General features: G+C 46.8%; 1 protein-coding gene across 2 annotated transcripts in view; it reads left to right on the top strand.

The window, feature by feature from the left end:
- LOC110526294 (piezo-type mechanosensitive ion channel component 1) overlaps positions 1 to 18853 on the top strand; it is a 73973-nt gene that overhangs the window by 38436 nt on the left and 16684 nt on the right. Inside the window, exons 3-25 of one of the 2 annotated variants that reach the window (XM_021607119.3) lie at positions 1164 to 1286; positions 2144 to 2186; positions 2470 to 2626; positions 7379 to 7592; positions 8086 to 8299; positions 9133 to 9307; positions 9390 to 9497; positions 9629 to 9805; positions 10011 to 10271; positions 10683 to 10788; positions 11080 to 11261; positions 11625 to 11773; positions 14222 to 14380; positions 14597 to 14703; positions 14859 to 15022; positions 15260 to 15436; positions 16250 to 16375; positions 16665 to 16865; positions 16983 to 17187; positions 17647 to 17751; positions 17942 to 18098; positions 18323 to 18566; positions 18699 to 18795. In XM_021607119.3, the coding sequence (XP_021462794.3) occupies positions 1164 to 1286; positions 2144 to 2186; positions 2470 to 2626; positions 7379 to 7592; positions 8086 to 8299; positions 9133 to 9307; positions 9390 to 9497; positions 9629 to 9805; positions 10011 to 10271; positions 10683 to 10788; positions 11080 to 11261; positions 11625 to 11773; positions 14222 to 14380; positions 14597 to 14703; positions 14859 to 15022; positions 15260 to 15436; positions 16250 to 16375; positions 16665 to 16865; positions 16983 to 17187; positions 17647 to 17751; positions 17942 to 18098; positions 18323 to 18566; positions 18699 to 18795 (3651 nt within the window). Of the gene's footprint in view, positions 1 to 1163; positions 1287 to 2143; positions 2187 to 2469; positions 2627 to 7378; positions 7593 to 8085; positions 8300 to 9132; positions 9308 to 9389; positions 9498 to 9628; positions 9806 to 10010; positions 10272 to 10682; positions 10789 to 11079; positions 11262 to 11624; positions 11774 to 14221; positions 14381 to 14596; positions 14704 to 14858; positions 15023 to 15259; positions 15437 to 15583; positions 15843 to 16249; positions 16376 to 16664; positions 16866 to 16982; positions 17188 to 17646; positions 17752 to 17941; positions 18099 to 18322; positions 18567 to 18698; positions 18796 to 18853 lie in introns of those variants that run through there. The other variant, XM_090238453.1, reaches the window with a different exon arrangement.

The raw sequence follows: 18853 nt of genomic DNA, 5'->3' as shown, positions 1-18853 counted from the left end.
TGATGTGTGTCCGCTGGTTGTTACGGTAGGCAGGCTGTGTGTCTGACATTTATCAGCCCTGTCACGTATCTTTTTTCCATTTTTTATATCGATTTTCCATCTCATACATGAAAAGATAAACATGTGCAACACAGAGAGTGTCTGTGATGGATCTTGATCCTGCACAATTGGAAAGGAGGGGGAGGGGGGGGGGGGGGCATGCAGGCAGTCTTAGCCTTTTCACAAAGTTCACATTGCGTCACTGAGGGGTGCACGCGAAATCAAATGTTCACTGTGCATGAAATTATGAATGTAAATTGGTGTTCGTGGAATCAACCTAAATCTGGGATCAGGGATAAGCCTGTAAATGCAGTACCTAGCCTCCTGTCTGCTGTAATTGAGGGGGTGGTAGAGCAGCACTGAGCCGTTAAACTGCCCTTCGCCCTGCAGGCCACAGAGAAAAACAGCTCTATAAAACACAATCAAAGCCCTAAGCTCGTCCCTTAACACTGACTTGTTGTAGCTGCTAATTTTCTTGAGCCAGTCAACGCCTGTAAAGGAAAATCCCCCATGATTCCACAGGGACCTGCAGCGTTCGTTCACTACACTGGGAGTTTGTGCCTGTGTCTTTACTGTGGCCCGTTTCACACCACCGATGGGAGCTGACAGCTTTATGGGGAGACCAATCAAAGCTGCCTCACACAAACATGTGGCGAGGAGGCGGGGCTTCAGGGCTAGAGCGGGCAGGGGGCCATTTTATGGTCAGCAGCACAGTTCGGCACGGTCAGCAGCTCCATGCCATCCACAGGCTTGTTCCCATTTTGTTTAAAAACGGGCAATTAACAGTTACAAGCGATTCCTGCTTAGACTCTAAATGTACTGCTGTGATTACTAGTGCCTCCATGGCCTCAGTATGTGTTCTGACTGGTGGAAAATGAAGCATCATTTTGAAGTTGAGATGATGTTGAGGCAGATCTTGACAGGTCCTTGGAAAACACTTCAACCCACACCCTCTATAATGACCCGCTGTCCTGTTCATGCTCGGTTAGTACTGTGCACCCTGCTATTTCCTGAACCTATTTTACCTGGGAGATGGGAGGAACTGATTATCCTCCCTTTTCATATTCTACATTGCCCCCCCCCCCAATTCCCCTCCTCTAACTCCATCTCTCTCTTTTCTCCAGGACATACTGGACGTTTCATCAAGGCTCTGTTCTGCACCAGTCTCCTCTTCCTGCTAGCCCATGTCTCCTTCCAGATCTGCCTGTACACTATCCCTGACCTGGACCATGCACTGGGAAACAACTGTGAGTGAATGTAGACGTCTTTGACACAGGCCGTTCCATTGCCATGTTTTCAGTCTGCATATCTAAACAATGGCCCGTGCCATACATAAGGGGCTTGTTTAGGTTCAATCAATCACTTAGACCTCGTGTCAAACTCATCCCGCCGAGTGTCTGCGGGTTTTCGCTCCTCCCTTGAACTTTGATTGATGAATTAAGGTCACTGATTAGTAAGGAGCTCTCCTCACCTGGTTGTCTAGGTCTTAATAGAAAGGAACAACCAGCAGACACTAGGCCCTCCTTGGAATGAGTTTGACACCCCTGACTTAGACTAAAGAAACTCCATGAAATCATTGCTTCTCCCTCCCCGATTTTATTTTGACACGTTAAGTCCAGCTGTCTTGGCGCTCAGTCTACTGCTCAGTATTCCACGCTGGTGGCTAATGACGATCAGTGAATGCTTCATGCTTGCAACCGTCCGTCTGTAGAAAATGTGGATTTTGTTTTGTGGTCTGCACTTATTTTGGCCAGGCCATATAAATATCTCCTTAAGGAGCTTTAATAGCTAAAGCAGTGTTCTTTGATGTCATATTATTTGCTTCTCTGGACCATGTGAGTTAGTCCACCATGCTGACTCCAGCTTCAGTCTGTCCATGCCTGGGTTCCTCACAAACCCGTTCAAATACCGACACGGGGACTTACTCCCAGAGTTACTGGGGACTCATGGGAACATCTATGGTAGCTGCAGCTGGACGCTATGTTGTAGTTGTTCTCTACAGTTTTTGCCTTGTATGACATGTCCCGCCCCTAAACGACACTCCATGTCAGAGCAAGAGTGGCCTGGGGAGAGCTGGTAGTCCTAACACTCTCTGTCTTTACAGGTAGTTTGTGGGGCACACTATCGAGGCATGTCGGTGTATCCAGGTATGTGAGGAATGTTTGGAAACTGTGTATCTTGTCACTGAGGATCATTCCTCCCTGAACTGTGTGTGGAGATCATTTACTATTATCTGCAGAATTCAACCAATGTTCCCTCTTATGTCTATTTTTGTTATTTATGTTTGTTCTTTGACCTTATGACTCACTGCTAGTGGTACATGTTATCATTTATGTACCCTCTTTACTGTCTTTGTGTAAGTGTGTGAGAATGTACACGGTGTAGTTCCTCGTTAGGTCTTTGACCCCTGCATGTGGCTCTGTCTTCTAGGCTGCCCCTGGATGACCCGTGGAGTGTGGTGCGTCTGCTGACCCCTGACCTGGGGGTGTTTGTGATCTCCCTGGTTACCCTGGTGGTGTGTAACCGGCTGGTCAAGAGGAGAGATGACGTCACTTTCCTGCCGGTAGCCTCCGACTCCACACAGGGGGTGAGTGGTTATCTACTCTATAGACAGAGACTGGGCCTCACCGCTATGCTGCTATTAATATGTGGGACATGTGCGCTCACACACATTTCTCATGCAAATGCTAGGTAAAATACCCCAGAAACACTTACATGCAGTGTTCCTGCCTGAACAGGAACACTGTTATCTCTCCAGCGTTGCACTTCATCGTGTATTTCCTTTGTAGAATCATAGCCTCGCCAAGGGTTCTGAAGGAACTGCAGCATCCCTGATGAATTCAAATACATTTGCCGAAGTTATAGAATTACTGCTGTCTGTTCAGAAATAAATTCAATCATTCAGAATAGCCTACTACACAATGAGAAGGCCTATAATTTAGCAATGAGAAAGCCTATCATTTAGCCACAGAGGATCTTCTTTTTTTTTAATAGGCTAGCTGTGGATTGTAGTCCAATAGCATAACAAGGAATTTCCAGGAACGCGCGGCTAATCTGGCAGTGGTAAACCAGCACGTACATGTAGACAAAACAGGCCTTTCGAAATACAGTATTTCAAATACAATCGAGGGAAAATACAGGTTGGAAAGCAAATGGCTCCTGCTGAAAAGGAGCCATATCCAAATATTGTTTTACAAAAGAGAGAGAGAGGCTTTTGGCACGAGTGCATCAGCCATCGACTATGAGTGAGCTGCGCGTCATTGGGTGAGTCAGTGAAACTGGAAGGCATGTTTAGGACTATGACTTCCTCCTCAATATGTGTCTCCACACAACAAGGCCTGGGCTATTGATGGATTCAAGACAATGTCGCTTTCATTGATCTCAGTTTGTCAGTGTCAAAGTAGCCTGCCATTTCGATCATTTGTGCAGTATAAAAAAAGATTCTGCCAAAGTCTCTAGTCATGTAACATGACGTATGAAATGCGTTTATAAAAGTCCCCCAAACATTTGGACCCTAGGCTACTATACATGTTCCCCATGTGTGCAACTTCTGTAAGTGCCTCTACTCTACTGCGCTATGCCACTACGCAAATGCAATGATATGCATGCAATGCTTTATTATAAAGTGGGATTTTCTTCATGAGTTCCGGTAGCTCAGAACCCCCCAGGTCACACCTCTCTCGCGCTCACTTTGTGTTCCGGCACCTTCCGGCATTGCTTCTATGGTAATACTCCGAGCCATATATAGTAATGGTCTTGCCCTGCGAATCAGTGAGTCACAAATAATAAGCAGTGTCCCTGGCTTCCACCACTCAGGAAATGGAAGTGGTTGGTTATGGCACCCAATGTCTTGTCTCTGATTAAAGAGGAAGGTTATGGCTGAGGTGTTAGAATGAAAATCTGAGCTGGGCTGGCCATGTCTGCCTCACCCACTCGCTTGCCTCAAGCCCTTCCACACTGTTCATATTAACTTCATGTTTTGTACACAACCATTTCTTACATTTAAATAGTTATTTTGTACCAAACATTTGTGCATAATTACTTCGCTTTAATCATGTTCCAAAATTGCAGAGTAGGACATCGCATTCAGAATATTCACATAATTTAAGCTCACAAAGACGCACAACCGAATGCTTCTGTGAAAGCCCATCTTCCTTTTGATGCAGCCAGATACTGCTGAAGGCACTGTTGTGCAATCACTGCTGATAAGAACAGATTCACCTACTGTCAGCCTATGAGCAAGAGGACATACTGGAGGGCAGCATTATTCTCTATGGAACTGTATCTTGTGATGAAATGCTGTTGTGGTATGCTACAGTAGTTTAGTGTTACTGCTCTCTGGTGTGTTGGTGTTTGTTGTGGTGTTACTGGGGCAGAGAGAGAGACACAGTGAGGTAATGTGGAGGTTCCCTCAGGCCTGGTGCTGGTGACAGTGGTAGCGATTGTTCCACCAGCTGAGTTGGTTTCCCGCTCTGCTCTGCGGTGTGGCAGGCTAGCCCATCCTCAGCCTGCCTGCCCAGACGTAATGCTGCCTCCTACCCATAGGCCTCTCATACACACACACACACAGACACAACACACACACACACAGACACACACACAAACAGACACTGAGGTTTCACCAGCCAGTCTATTAGTGGAAGATTTTTTGTCGCCGACAGTCTCGACTGCTCTTTACTCTCCAGACTACAGACTACGTACTTTCAATCTCATTTTTTTTCTCTCCCTAATTTCTTTCTTTCTGTTGCCTTGAGCAACAGCTTTCTACTCCTGTCGTAGCCAGGGCAACCACCCAAACAAACACAGCCTGCCCTGATCTGTGTCAGAAAAGGATAAAAGGAACATGACTCCATCAATGAACAAACACAACCAAACTGCTGTTGAGCCTCTTGTCCACTCTCTGACAAGAGCCTATTACATAGCTACTATTGGCAAAAAACAAAAAAATCAACAATTTCTCAAAAGTTTTGTTCTTCATTAGGAGAAATCTGCTTTCTCTGTTAAATCTGTATATCAGTTAGAATGTTCCTGCATACTGTGTTCTTTGCTTCAGAAGTGCTGTACTGATTGAGGGAGCACTCTGACAATTGATTGCCATGTGTTGACTGGGTGCCAGGGGTTGCCCCTCTGCTCTGCTCAGACAATACGTTGTTCAGACAGACCGCCCACTAGTTCTGCCTGACTGTACAGTACACTCAACAGCAATTGAGCAGCTCTCTCCTCTCCCACACTCCCACTCTCAGACCTGCACACACATCAAAAACATCATTTTCACCGACCGCAACGTTCTGCGGCTGTTCCTGTGTTTGGGAATGAGCGGCTGCCTCCAGCCAGAGAGGCTGAGACAATGGTCTTTGATGTGGCCGGGACTCAGGGGACTGGCTGTGGAACCTGGTGGTTTTCAGCTGGGGAAACGGGAGACTGTGTTTGTGAAATGGGCAGTTTGGGCACATCCTTTAACACATACATTATACCTCACCCCACCCTCTCATCACACTGCATTCACTTTCCCGCTGGCTCACATGGTTTCACTCAGAACTACATCTAAGGGAGGACAAGGGAGCCAGCAGTGGTTTGTCAGTAACAAAAATGTTCCTGTCTTATTTTGTAGAGTCTTCTTCTTTCAAGGATTAGTCTTCTTGAAAACCCCAAGCATACTCCATGTGCAGGTCCAGAAACCAAATCACACTAGGTTGTGCACGTGGCTAACCCTTGACCCTGTCCCCCCTGTTCATCCAGGGTGTGTGGGAGGGATGTTGTGCGGGTGACAGGTTTGGTGTATGTGACAGGGTGTTTGGGAGGGATGTTGTACGGGTGACAGGTTTGGTGTATGTGACAGGGTGTGTGGGAGGGATGTTGTACGGGTGACAGGTTTGGTGTATGTGACAGGGTGTGTGGGAGGGATGTTGTACGGGTGACAGGTTTGGTGTATGTGACAGGGTGTGTAGGAGGGATGTTGTACGGGTGACAGGTTTGGTGTATGTGACAGGGTGTGTGGGAGGGATGTTGTGCGGGTGACAGGTTTGGTGTATGTGACAGGGTGTGTGTGAGGAATGCCATCCCTCTTAGCCCACCCAAAGCGGGGATTCCTCAGTAATGAGACTCCCATGGTCAACGGTTGACTTCACACGCTGGGGGTGTCAACGACTCCCCTGGAACAGGTCACACTGAGAGGAGGCTGGAGTCATGAAGGCCAGGCAGTCATCAGAGCAGCAGCATAGACCGCAGAGGACCCACTGGACAGTCCGGAGAAGAGAGGGAACGTGATGGAGGGAAATAGGGAGGGAGGGAGTGTGAGGGAAAGAGCAGGAATGTATAACAGATGGAGAGGGTGTATTAGGGAGATGGAGAGAGAGGTATGGGAGTGCCGGCGGCAGGAGAGTGATGTTGATGATGATCTCTTGGGAGGAACCCTAGATGAAGGAATGTTCTGGGTGCTTGATCTTTCTGCCTCCTAGCAATACTTCTCCCAGACAATCATAAGACCTCGCTAGAAGGAGAGAGAAGCGTCTGAAAGAATGGAAAAGTTAGTGAGAGGCAAGCATCTGTCTAGAGAGATACTTCTGGTCATAGGAAGAGATAGGAAAAGCTGTATTAATTAAACATGAGGTAGAGGGGGAGGGAGGGGCCTACTTTTATTTTATCTGTCTTTTGATAGTTCTACCACTGAGCAGTCAGCAGCACACAGACTAACCCGAACGCTCTAGGTTAAACAGAAGACGACAGGGACTCCAGGTAGTTGGACTCCCACACACACAGACACACACGCCACACACTCTGCCTCTTCTGTACTGTATTCCGTCATCGAGAATAATGTTGCTGATGCTTAAGATAATGCATTTTTGGTAATGGAAAGTTGCAGATAGTACACCCTTAGGAGGGGAAAAAAAGTGCTATCTAGAACCTTAAACGATGTGATTAGGTGCAGGTGTTTGTCAGGGAGTTTCCCCTTTTGAACATAATGCCGCAGTCAGAAAGTGATCTCTATGAGTGTGTGATGTGCCATGTCAGTTTGACCTTTTACAATGTTGACCTACTGTATGCTCGTAACTGTAGATGACAAGAATAGTATCACGTATGTCTGATGGTTATGCTTTGTGCCCGGTTCTTGTCGTGGAAGTTAAGTGCTCTTGATAACGGGGATACAGATGGTGTTGGATCTGAGATTTTACCGCTCTGTTGACGTTACACTTTATTGACGTATTTGTTCTCTTCCGTTTTATTGTGCAGTTGCTGCTGTCTCAATGGGACTCCCTGCTTAAAAGTTCAATAACAAAACATTATCAATTTCATTTATGAATATCGGTTTACATATGCCTCATGCTTTGGTTCTTTCCAGACAGAGGATGGGTCAGAGACAAAGGAGAGTGAAGAGGAGGAGGAGGAAGAGGAGGGAGATGAGGAAGGCATTTCGTCGCCCAGTGAACCTGGGGATGACGTGGTTTCTGCAGCAACTCGTGCCAAGCAGCTGGCGGCCCGGCTCCGAGTCACAGCCCAGAAGGTCCTGAGGGACCTGGGCCGGATCCTGGCCATCACCCTGCTGGCTCTGGCTGGTGAGAACTTGAGGGAGGAGAGGGTAGAGTGAAGTGGAATCAATAGAATAATCCCTGTATTACTGCTTAATTATAAAAGGAAATTAATTAGCAGAAGAAAATGAACAGTTTTCAGATAGTTTGCTGCAATTCTACACATTTTGACCAAGGGTGGAGAGAAATGTTTGTAGTTTTTAATGATATCTGAGTGAGACTAATAGGAGAACATCTGTTGATACACAACCAAATTTCTAAATGGCACCTTTTGTATTCTAGTATTCTGCCTGGCAACAGTAAGTTGAGCCCCTGACTGAGTTCCCCCAAAAAATGTCATTTTGGTGGGAAATTGAACCAAGGGCCTTCAAAAGGGGGGCCGCCAGTTACCCATCCCTGCATTGAAGTATGGGGGAACCGCTTTAAGATGTCCATGTAGGGTTTGTTGTACTTGAGAGACGACGTGCAGTATTGTTGTATTGTGTTGATGAAGTCCCTCGCCTGTATCTCTGTTCCCCAGGCATCACCTTACCCTCGGCCTTCTCTGCAATCTACTTCCTGCTTTTCATCGGCGTGTGCACGTGGTGGGCCTGCCACTTTCCCATCAGCCACCTAGGCTTCAATGTGCTGTGTGTGATGGTGGGCTTTTTCACGGCGGGCCACCTGGTGTGTCTCTACCTGTACCAGTGCCCCATTGCCCAGGGCATCTTCCCCCCTGCCAGCCTGTGGGCCAGGTCAGTGCCCCACCCCACCTCTACCCAAATAAGTAATTCTATTCCGTTTTAGTCATTGTATTTCATGTCTCTAGTAGCTACCCAGCTTTACTTCTCACAGGGACTGGCAGCAGCCATAGCGATGCTCCTGGTTGGCACACTAGCTCAAGATTGTGATTCAAACATATTGATTCTGAAGTGATTTGTACACAATGACTCCTTGGCGCACAAGGTTCTGATAAACTTAAACAAATATTTTTGGGGTTGTGATCTTGTTGAGACGGTTACAGACTGCACTCTTAGCTAACAGCTGATGAGTGGAACTGAGACAGCTCTCAGTGTTTCATAGTTCTCAGTATCAATGGAGGGAAGGAGGGGGAAGAAGAGGAATGGAGGGAAATGAGAGGGGAGGAGTGGAGTGAGATTGTGAAAGCTGGGGGGGGGGGGGGGGGTGATGAACCCGTCCTGTAGCATTCCATCTCGGTGCCTCAGGGTTTTGGCACAGGATGCTTGAGAGAGAGAGGGAGAGATATGTACTGCTATTATCAAGGCTTCCCAGGTGGAAACACATGTGATCTTTCCTATCTTTCCTTCTTTATCTTCACCTCTACCTCTGGCTCTTAGCCACACTCAGCCATCAACATTAGAAGTCAGTTCCAGCCCACAAATCTAACCTGACATTTCCTCTGCCTTGAAACTATACTCAATAGGTCACGACAGGGTGAACACAGGGCTAAACTGTGCGATGAAGTTGACGTCATCTGATGACGTTTCACAGAGAAGCCATGTTTCCTAAACTTAACTCCATATACAAGCTTTTGTTACATTCCCTCTCACCTCTTCTCAACCCCCAGACTGTTTGGCCTCAAGGATATCATCAAACCTGGCAACTGCTCCGCCTCCTATGACCTCATCCTTAACACGGAGCATGATTGGCCGGTGTATGTCAACCCCGGGATCCTGCTTCTCCTGTCCATCACCGTGGCGACGGTCCTGAAGATCAGCAGCCACCATGGATCGGCTGACAAGGTACCGACATCAGCATTCAAAGGCATCATACACACCTGTCTGTCTGTGCTGCTTTCTGAATCAGTACTTGCTTATATGACAGGATGAGGAGGGTGCCCAGCTTGTCAAAGGAACAGAGGCTGGAGGAGGAGAGGATGTGGAACTGAAGCCCTGGTCCGCTCAGAGACAACCCAGCCAGGACGACACTGAGGTGGTCATTAGATACCTGATAACACCCCTGCCCTGCCCTGCCCTGCCCCATGCAGTCCAATGCACTGCTGTCCTCCATTTTCTGACTGTGTGGTGTTGTTGTTTTAAAGGTGTGTTGTGTATGTGTTCCAGAACACACTTCTGTCTATAGAGCACACAGGAGATCACGTCACCAATAGCTCCAGTCATCAGGACTTGGGCCCAGGGCTCAGTAGTGCCCCTGATGGACAGCACGGGGACCACCCTCTGCAGCTGCTGGGTAGAGTGGTCATGCAGCAGAGCTACGTGTGTGCTCTCATCGCCATGATGGTAACTCTGAAATCTAATTCACATTCTAAATATGTTCTCTCTATGAGCCCTATGGGTATATTAGGCTATATTCCAATATCCACACTAGAATACCACTAAGAATGCATTGGATATTGGAACCAAGCCTTAGTTCTGTGACAGCAGTTCTCAGTGATAGTATGTCATGTCTTACCTGAACTCCATCTCCCATGATGCCCCTCTACAGGTGTGGAGCATCACCTACCACAGCTGGCTGACTTTCGTGCTGCTGCTGTGGGCGTGTCTGATCTGGATGCTACGTGCGAGACGCCACTTCGCCACGCTGTGCTCTCCCTTCATCCTGCTCTACGGCCTGGCCCTCTGCTTCCTCCAGTACGTCTGGGCCATGGACCTGCAGCCGGAGCTGCCCCGCACCGTGGGCACCATGAGCCTTAGGCAGCTGGGTCTGGACCGAGCCCAGTACCCCTGCCTCCGCCTGGGGGCCATGGTGAGGAGAGAGGGGGTAGAGGTGGAGGGGACAGGTTCTGTAGTGGGACAGAGACTCTGGGAAATGTCAATGAATGCAGTCTGTTAAGTGTCTACAGGAAATTGATAGTGCAGTAGTCTGTATTCTGAATACTGAAGAGCTGTAGTAAACATGTCCACAAGGTACCATTTAGTGCGTACCTGAAAAGTTCAACCACTCAACAAATATTTTATGTCTAAAACATGCCTGTCCCATATGCTGAATAGGCTATTTAACAGTATATGCTCCTGCACTTTCTTAAAAGGTTTAGAACCACTTAAAAGTGCGGTCCTGCAGTCAATCTCCCAAACAGTGTCAACACTGTACTCTGATGGTGTCTCATCTCTCTCCTCCGCTCCTCTCTCCCTCTGTCTGTTTTGTTGATCCTGTCAGCTGCTGTACACGCTGACGTTCTGGCTGCTCCTACGCCAGTCAGTGAAGGACAACTTCAGCAGGAAGAAGGGCAGGTCTGCCCCGCTACAGGAGGTCACCACTGGAGGTGAGAGGGTACACTTCTGATTCACTCTCTCTCTCTCTCTACACAATAAAGTACTTCACCAAAGTTCTGAAGTTCCCAGGTGTGTGTGCTTTAGTATGGTCCAGTCACATTCTCTCCCACTATCTACATTTGACATTTTAGTCATTTAGCTAATTCTCTCATCCAGAGCCACCTTTACAGTAGTGAGCTTGTCAATTTTCACACTGACTGCGAATTGCGTGCGCCGTGCAGTATGGCTGTGTCTTCAGTTTGGTTAGTAACAAGGTGCTCCTTCTCCCTTTGCGTCCACAGAGGGGAGCGGGCAGAACGAGTCGGTTCTGAAGATTGTGGGCAGACTGGTGATGAGCTGCTATGCCAAGTACTGGATCTACGTGTGTGGAGGCATGTTCATCATGGTCAGCTTCGCTGGCAAGCTGGTGGGCTACAAGATCATCTACATGCTGCTCTTCCTGCTTTGCCTCTGTCTCTACCAGGTAGGTAGACACCATCAGTCCAGGGGGTCACACTCTGAAGTCCTTTTAAACTATGACCCCCATCATCAACTCCTTGTTTCCATATTACAATACTACTTTATTGGTCCAACTGCTACTTCGCACGTGTGTTCTCTGCTTCTGCTCTCAACCCTCCACACACAAACAGACATGAGAGTGACACAGGGTCAGCCCACAGGGTCAGCCCACAGTGCAGCTCACAACAAACTGGTTTTCTTGTGGCAAATTGCCCCTGGTCGCAACTCCCTTACCTCGATTTGACCTGTGGTCAAACTGACTGGTCATTGACATGTTAATGAATGTTGTTGTTGTGACTGTAACTGTTACTGTAACTAATATCGTCAGGTGTACTACTCTCTGTGGAGGAGGCTGCTCAAGGTTTTCTGGTGGCTGGTGGTGGCCTACACCATGCTGGTCCTTATCACCATCTATACCTTCCAGTTTGAGGACTTCCCTGCCTACTGGAAGAACTTCACCGGCTTCACTGAAGAGCAGTACGTTCCCCCCCACCTCACTCTGTGGTCAAGACTAATACACACTTTCTTATTAGATTTGTCATTATGTTTGTTGATGAAGTGGTCTCTATTAACTAGAGGTCGACCGACTATGATTTTTCAACGCCGATATCGATTATTGGAGGACCAAAAAAAGCCGATGCCGATTTTATTTATTTATTTGTAATAATGACAATTCCAACAATACTGAATGAACACTTATTTTAACTTAATATAATACATCAATAAAATCAATTTATGTAACGGCTTTCTTCCGCTGAAGGAGAGGAGGACCAAAATGCAGCATGGTTAGTGTTCAACATCTTTAATATATACGAGAACACTACAAAATACAAAACAACAAATGTGAAAACCGAAACAGTCCTATCTGGTGCATAGACACAAAGACAGAAGACAACCACCCACAAAACACCCAAAGAACATGGCTGCCTAAATATGGTTCCCAATCAGAGACAACGACAGACAGCTGCCTCTAATTGAGAACCAATCTAGGCAACCATAGACATACAAAACTACCTAGAAAGGAAAACAGCCCCATAAACATACAAAACCCCTAGACCAGACAAAATACATAAATCCACCATGTCACACCCTGACCTAACCAAAGTAATAAAGAAAACAAAGATAACTAAGGCCAGGGTGTGACAATTTAGCCTGAAACATGTTCAATTTGGTTATAATGCAAAAACAAAGTGTTGGAGAAGAAAGTAAAAGTGCAATATGTTCCATGTCAAATATGTGCCATGTAAGAAAGCTAAAGTTTAAGTTCCTTGCTCAGAACATGAGAACATATGAAAGCTGGTGGTTCCTTTTAACATGAGTCTTCAATATTCCCAGGTAAGAAGTTTTACGTTGTAGTTATTATAGGAATTAAAGGACTATTTCTCTCTATACCATTTGTATTTCATATACCTTTGACTATTGGATGTTCTTATAGGCACTTTAGTATTGCCAGTGTAACAGTATAGCTTCCATCCCACTCCTCGCCACTACCTGGGCTCGAACCAGGAACACATCGACAACAGCCACCCTCGAAGCAGCGTTACCCATGCAGAGCAAGGGGAACAACTACTCCAAGTCTCAGAGCGAGTGACGTTTGAAACGCTATTAGCGCGCACCCCGCTAACTAGCTAGCCATTTCACATCGGTTACACCAGCCTAATCTCGGGAGTTGATAGGCATGAAGTCATCAACAGCTGCTGGCAAACGCACGAAAGTGCTGTTTGAATGAATGCTTACGAGCCTGCTGGTGCCTACCATCGCTCAGTCAGACTGCTCTATCAAATCATAGACTTAATTATAACATAATAACACACAGAAATATGAGCCTTAGGTCATTAATATGGTCGAATCCGGAAACGATCATTTTGAAAACAAAATGTTTATTCTTTCAGTGAAATACGGAACCATTCCATATTTTATCTAACAGGTGGCATCCCTAAGTCTAAATATTGCTGTTACATTGCACAACCTTCAATGTTATGTCATAGTTACGTAAAATTCTGGCAAATTAGTTTGCAATGAGCCAGGCGGCCCAAACTGTTGCATATACCCTGACTCTGCGTGCAATGAACGCAAGAGAAGGGACACAATTTCACCTGGTTAATATTGCCTGCTAACCTTTCTTTTAGTTAATATGCAGGTTTAAAAATATATACTTCTGTGTATTGATTTTAAGAAAGGCATTGATGTTTATGGTTAGGTACACATTGGAGCAAGGACAGTCCTTTTTCACGAATGCGCACCACATCGATTATATGCAACGCAGGACACACTAGATAAACTAGTAATATCATCAACCATGTGTAGTTATAACTATTGATTATGATTGATTGATTGTTTTTTATAACATAAGTTTAATGCTAGCTAGCAACTTACCTTGGCTTCTTACTGCATTCGCGTAACAGGCAGGCTCCTCGTGAGGCAGGTGGTTAGAGCGTTGGACTAGTTAACCGTAAGGTTGCAAGATTGAATCCCTGAGCTGACAAGGTAAAAATATGTCGTTCTGCCCCTGAACAAGGCAGTTAACCCACCGTTCCTAGGCCGTCATTGAAAATAAGAATGTGTTCTTAACTGACTTGCCTAGTTAAATAAAGGTGTTAAAAAATGTAACAAATAAAAAATTCGGCAAAATCGGCGTCCAAAAATACCGATTTCCTATTTTGTTATGAAAACTTGAAATCGTCCCTAATTAATCGGCCATTCCGATTAATCGGTCGACCTCTAATATTAACATCAATCTGGGTTAATGGATGTGGTTTTTCCTGATTAATCAGGAATTCCTAATTATCATTATCAGTTTCCGCACCAGTTTTTCCAGATTTCCTATGTTGTCCTGGTCACTCCAATCTGTGTTTGAGGTGCACAATGAGTATAGTAGAAACCTCTGGAAATTAAAGCGAGTCCTGCTCATCTGTCTCCCTGCAGGCTGGCTGACATCGGCCTGGAGACCTTTAAGCTGACCGAGTTGTTCACCAGCATCCTGATCCCAGGCTTCTTCCTCCTGGCCTGCATCCTGCAGCTGCACTACTTCCACAAACCCTTTATGAGGATCACAGACCTGGACCACGTCACGCCCATACACAGGTATACTCCTCTCAGGCTCCTCAAACACTGTATGACTCACTGCCAGACAGAGGATAATAAATAATATGCTCCTCAAATGCCCACGTAATCAAGTCCATAGTAAATGAGAGTTCAACCGTGTGCCGTCCATCTCATTTAACGTCACTGCCGGACAGAGCCGTTGTCCACCTCTGCAGAAACAATATCCTATATGATGACACTATTTTGATCCCACAGGAAGAGGAACAGGCACAGACCAGAGGTCCGCCGCTGTGATGATGGGGCTGTGTTTGAGGAGGATGACCTGGTGACGGATCTGAGGGATGACGAATCAGAGGAGGATGGTGAGCACTGATGATGTTGTGCTGGATTTGTATAGTGCTTTTCTAGGGCCCAAAGACTGCTTACAATTGTAGAAAAAAAACAGTAGAAGGCAAGAGTTTGTGTATATGTGGCATGTCTATAATGATGTCTCGCTCTCTTTCTCTCTGCTGTACAGAGATGATGCCCAGTAAGTGGGGTTTGGTGATGAACAGGCTGATAGTTCTGTTCAGGAAGTTCTCTGACACGCTGACCCAGATCCAAGTGTTAATCTGGAGGGTCCTGGAGCTGCACATCCTCAAGATGGTGGCCTTTTTCGTGGTCTGGGTAGCTCTGGGAGAGGTCAGTAGTCCACAGCAGTCATCTGTTAGTCTATTGTGCACCGTGTGAATTTGGAACCAAGCCCACTTTTTCTAAACGGCCTCTCTCTTTGTCTGTCTCTCTTCTCTCTCTATCTCTTTCTTTCTCGTTATTTGTCTCTTTCTTTCTCCTTTCTCGTTCTTTCTCGTTCTTTGTCTCTCTCTCTCTCTCTCTCTCTCTCTCTCTCTCTCTTTCACCATCTATATCTCTCTGTCTCAGCCGTCTGTGATGAACCTGGTTCTGGTGGTGCTCTGGGCGTTTGCCATGCCCTACACCCGCTTCCGCCACATGGCTTGCTGTCTGTCCACCGTCTGGGTCTGCATCATCATTGTCTGCAAGATGCTCTACCAGCTCAGCATCGTCGACCCTGTGGAGTACTCCAACAACTGCACTGTGGTGAGTCACCAGTCTGGAAAGACTTTCATCTGTGGAGTACTCCAACAACTGCACTGTGGTGAGTCACCAGTCTGGAAAGACTTTCATCTGTGGAGTACTCCAACAACTGCACTGTGGTGAGTCACCAGTCTGGAAAGACTTTCATCTGTGGAGTACTCCAACAACTGCACTGTGGTGAGTCACCAGTCTGGAAAGACTTTCATCTGTGGAGTACTCCAACAACTGCACTGTGGTGAGTCACCAGTCTGGAAAGACTTTCATCTGTGGAGTACTCCAACAACTGCACTGTGGTGAGTCACCAGTCTGGAAAGACTTTCATCTGTGGAGTACTCCAACAACTGCACTGTGGTGAGTCACCAGTCTGGAAAGACTTTCATCTGTGGAGTACTCCAACAACTGCACTGTGGTGAGTCACCAGTCTGGAAAGACACACAGACAGTGGAGTACAGATGAAAGTGTACAGAGCTATGCTCTCTGTTTATATTGATAGCATTCTCACACCCCTGCTGCCAGCGTTCTGCTGAGTGCACGCTGTGCTAGTATTTACCCCTGGTGAGAAGCTAATACCTTGGTGCTAATTACAGGCAGTTTCATGTGTGAATTCTGTTGACGTGTTTAGTCTCCCTGCTTTATGGCCGTTTAGAGGAGAACAGCCTTTTGTTTATTTTTCTGTGATTTGCAGCGAGACGTTTTGGCTACAGTTCCTGTCTCATATACACTCGCTCCCTCCCTCTCTCCATTTCTTTCTCTCTTTATTTCTTTCTTTCTCTCTCTCTCTCGCTCCATCTCCATTTCTCTTTCTTTCCATCATAGCCCTTGGCCAATGAAACCAATCTGAAAGATGCTGAGGTCCTGAACTCCACTCTGTACAGAGAGCCTGTAGACCCAGCCAACTGGTTTGGCTTCAGGAAGGATGCCACCGTGCTGGGCTATAGCAAGGTGAGATCAATGCTCTTCGGGACAGTCTTTTGACTGTGATTATAAGGTAATGTCATTGAGCTTTGTTCGTCGTCATGATACATTTTTTTAATATATTTGTACTTGGCAGGGTTGGGGTCGATTTCAATTCCAGTCAATTCAGGAAGAACACTGACATTTTTTTTTATTCGAATTTTGTTTACCTTCTGAATTGACTGGAATTTAAATGGAATTGACCCCAACTTTGGTACTAGGTCAAATATCAAGTGGGCTGGACCTAGCTCATGCTGCCGTGTTTGTGTCCTTTCAGAACCACCTGCTGGTGCTGATGCTGCTGGTGTTTGAGGCCACAGTGAACCGCCACCAGGACCACCACTACAGGCAGCAGCAGAGGTCCCCTCCCCTCATCCCAGCCATCTTCCCCCAGGCCACCAGAGACACCCTGGACCAGGGCCTGCTGGCCTGCATCAAGTACCTACTCAACTACAGCTTCTACAAGTTTGGCCTGGAGGTAGGCCTCTTGCTGCTGTTTGGAGTTACTATTCAAAAGCACGTTGGTGTATTTCTCTATGCTTTTGGGTTCCTCTCATATTTTCCATGTCTTTTTCTGTCCATGTGTCATTCCAAGATCTGCTTTCTGATGATGGTGAATGTGATTGGCCAGCGGATGAACTTCCTAGTCATAATCCATAGCTGTTGGTTGGTGGCCATCATGGTACGGCGTCGCCGGGCGGCCATCGCTCAGATCTGGCCCAAGTACTGCCTGTTCCTCAGCATCTTCATGATCTACCAGTACATACTGTGTGTGGGCATTCCCCCTGCACTCTGTATAGGTGAGTGGGGTCCATTAATCTCCACGTATCACCATTGTTGCTAGCTTCCTAGTAGCTATACAAGAACATTACCTTCTCAACATCACCGATGTCCACCCCTCTATAGACTACCCCTGGTACCTACAGTACCTGACAGTGTATCTTCCTCTATAGAATACCCCTGGTACCTACAGTACCTGACAGTGTATGTCCCTCCCTCTATATACTTCCCCAGGTACCTACAGTACCTGACAGTGTATGTCCCTCCCTCTATAGACTTCCCCAGGTACCTACATTACCTGACAGTGTATGTCCCTCCCTCTATAGACTTCCCCAGGTACCTACAGTACCTGACAGTGTATGTCCCTCCCTCTATAGACTACCCCTGGTACCTACAGTACCTGACAGTGTATGTCCCTCCCTCTATAGACTACCCCTGGTACCTACAGTACCTGACAGTGTATGTCCCTCCCTCTATAGACTACCCCTGGCGATGGAACACCCCCGTCATAATCAACTCAGCACTCATCAAATGGATCTACCTCCCAGACTTCTACACCATCCCCAACTCCAAGAACCTCATTGGTCAGTCTCTTTCCTCATCTGACCTCAGTGATATTGTGACCTACTAAGGCTACGACCTGTGTTTGACCTCAAAATATCCTGGTCATAGATGCATAATATAAAAAATTGTTCATTATTAATTTGACGATGTTCTACTGTAGCGTTCCTCCTGTCTGATGCTGATGGTTGTGTCTGTATCTGGTCCCTCCAGCGGACTTTGTCCTCCTGATGTGTGCCTCCCAGCAGTGGAAGGTGTTTGAGGATGAGAAGAGGGAGGAGTGGATGGTTCTGGCTGGGGAGAACACAGACGACCCTAACCCCATGGACGATCGACCTTTCAACCCTGCCCCCAACTTCATCAACTGCAGGTACTGTATGACCAGACACCGAGAACAACTGACCTAACAGCAGCTATAACCACACTCCTCCTCTTCATACCCTTCAGGCATTATTATGAGGGGCGGTAGTTTTTCCTGACTATGCGACCTGACCAGGAAAAACTCTGGGCACTAATTATTATACATTCTCAACTACACCTACCAGTTTACAGTATCAACATTAACTCTCATCTCTCTCTCCCCCTCTCCTCCAGGTGTTACCTGGACATGAGCAAGGTGCTGGTGTTCCGTCACATGTTCTGGTTTGTCTTGTCGGTGGTATTTGTGACCGGGGCTACCAGGATCAGTGTGTTCGGCCTGGGCTACCTGCTGGCCTGCTTCTTCTTCCTTCTCTTCGGCACCAAGCTGCTCAGGAAGCCCTCCCGCACGCGCCTGGTCATGTGGGACTGCCTCATCATCTACAACGTGGCCGTAATCATCTCCAAGAACATGCTGTCTGTGAGTGGCTATGCACCTCGCTGTGGACAACCACATACTGCAGCCATACGCCTATACAGGGTGGTAATAAACCTGGTTAGGTGAACTGCTATGCTTGCATACATTTTAAGTGAGAGTGTGTGTTGTCCCCAGATCTTGGCCTGTGTGTTTGTGTTGGAGATGCAGAAAAGCTTCTGCTGGGTGATCCAACTCTTCAGTCTGGTCTGCACAGTGAAGGGTTACTATGACCGTGAGTACTCAACACATACAGATGGATACAGTTATTTTATCTCTATGAGTGAACACAC

The sequence above is a fragment of the Oncorhynchus mykiss genome, chromosome 6 (genome assembly GCF_057628025.1).
Source record: "Oncorhynchus mykiss isolate SJ-2025 chromosome 6, ASM5762802v1, whole genome shotgun sequence".
Taxonomy (NCBI): Eukaryota; Metazoa; Chordata; class Actinopteri; order Salmoniformes; family Salmonidae; genus Oncorhynchus; species Oncorhynchus mykiss.
This window is presented reverse-complemented; position numbering and strand designations above follow the sequence as displayed.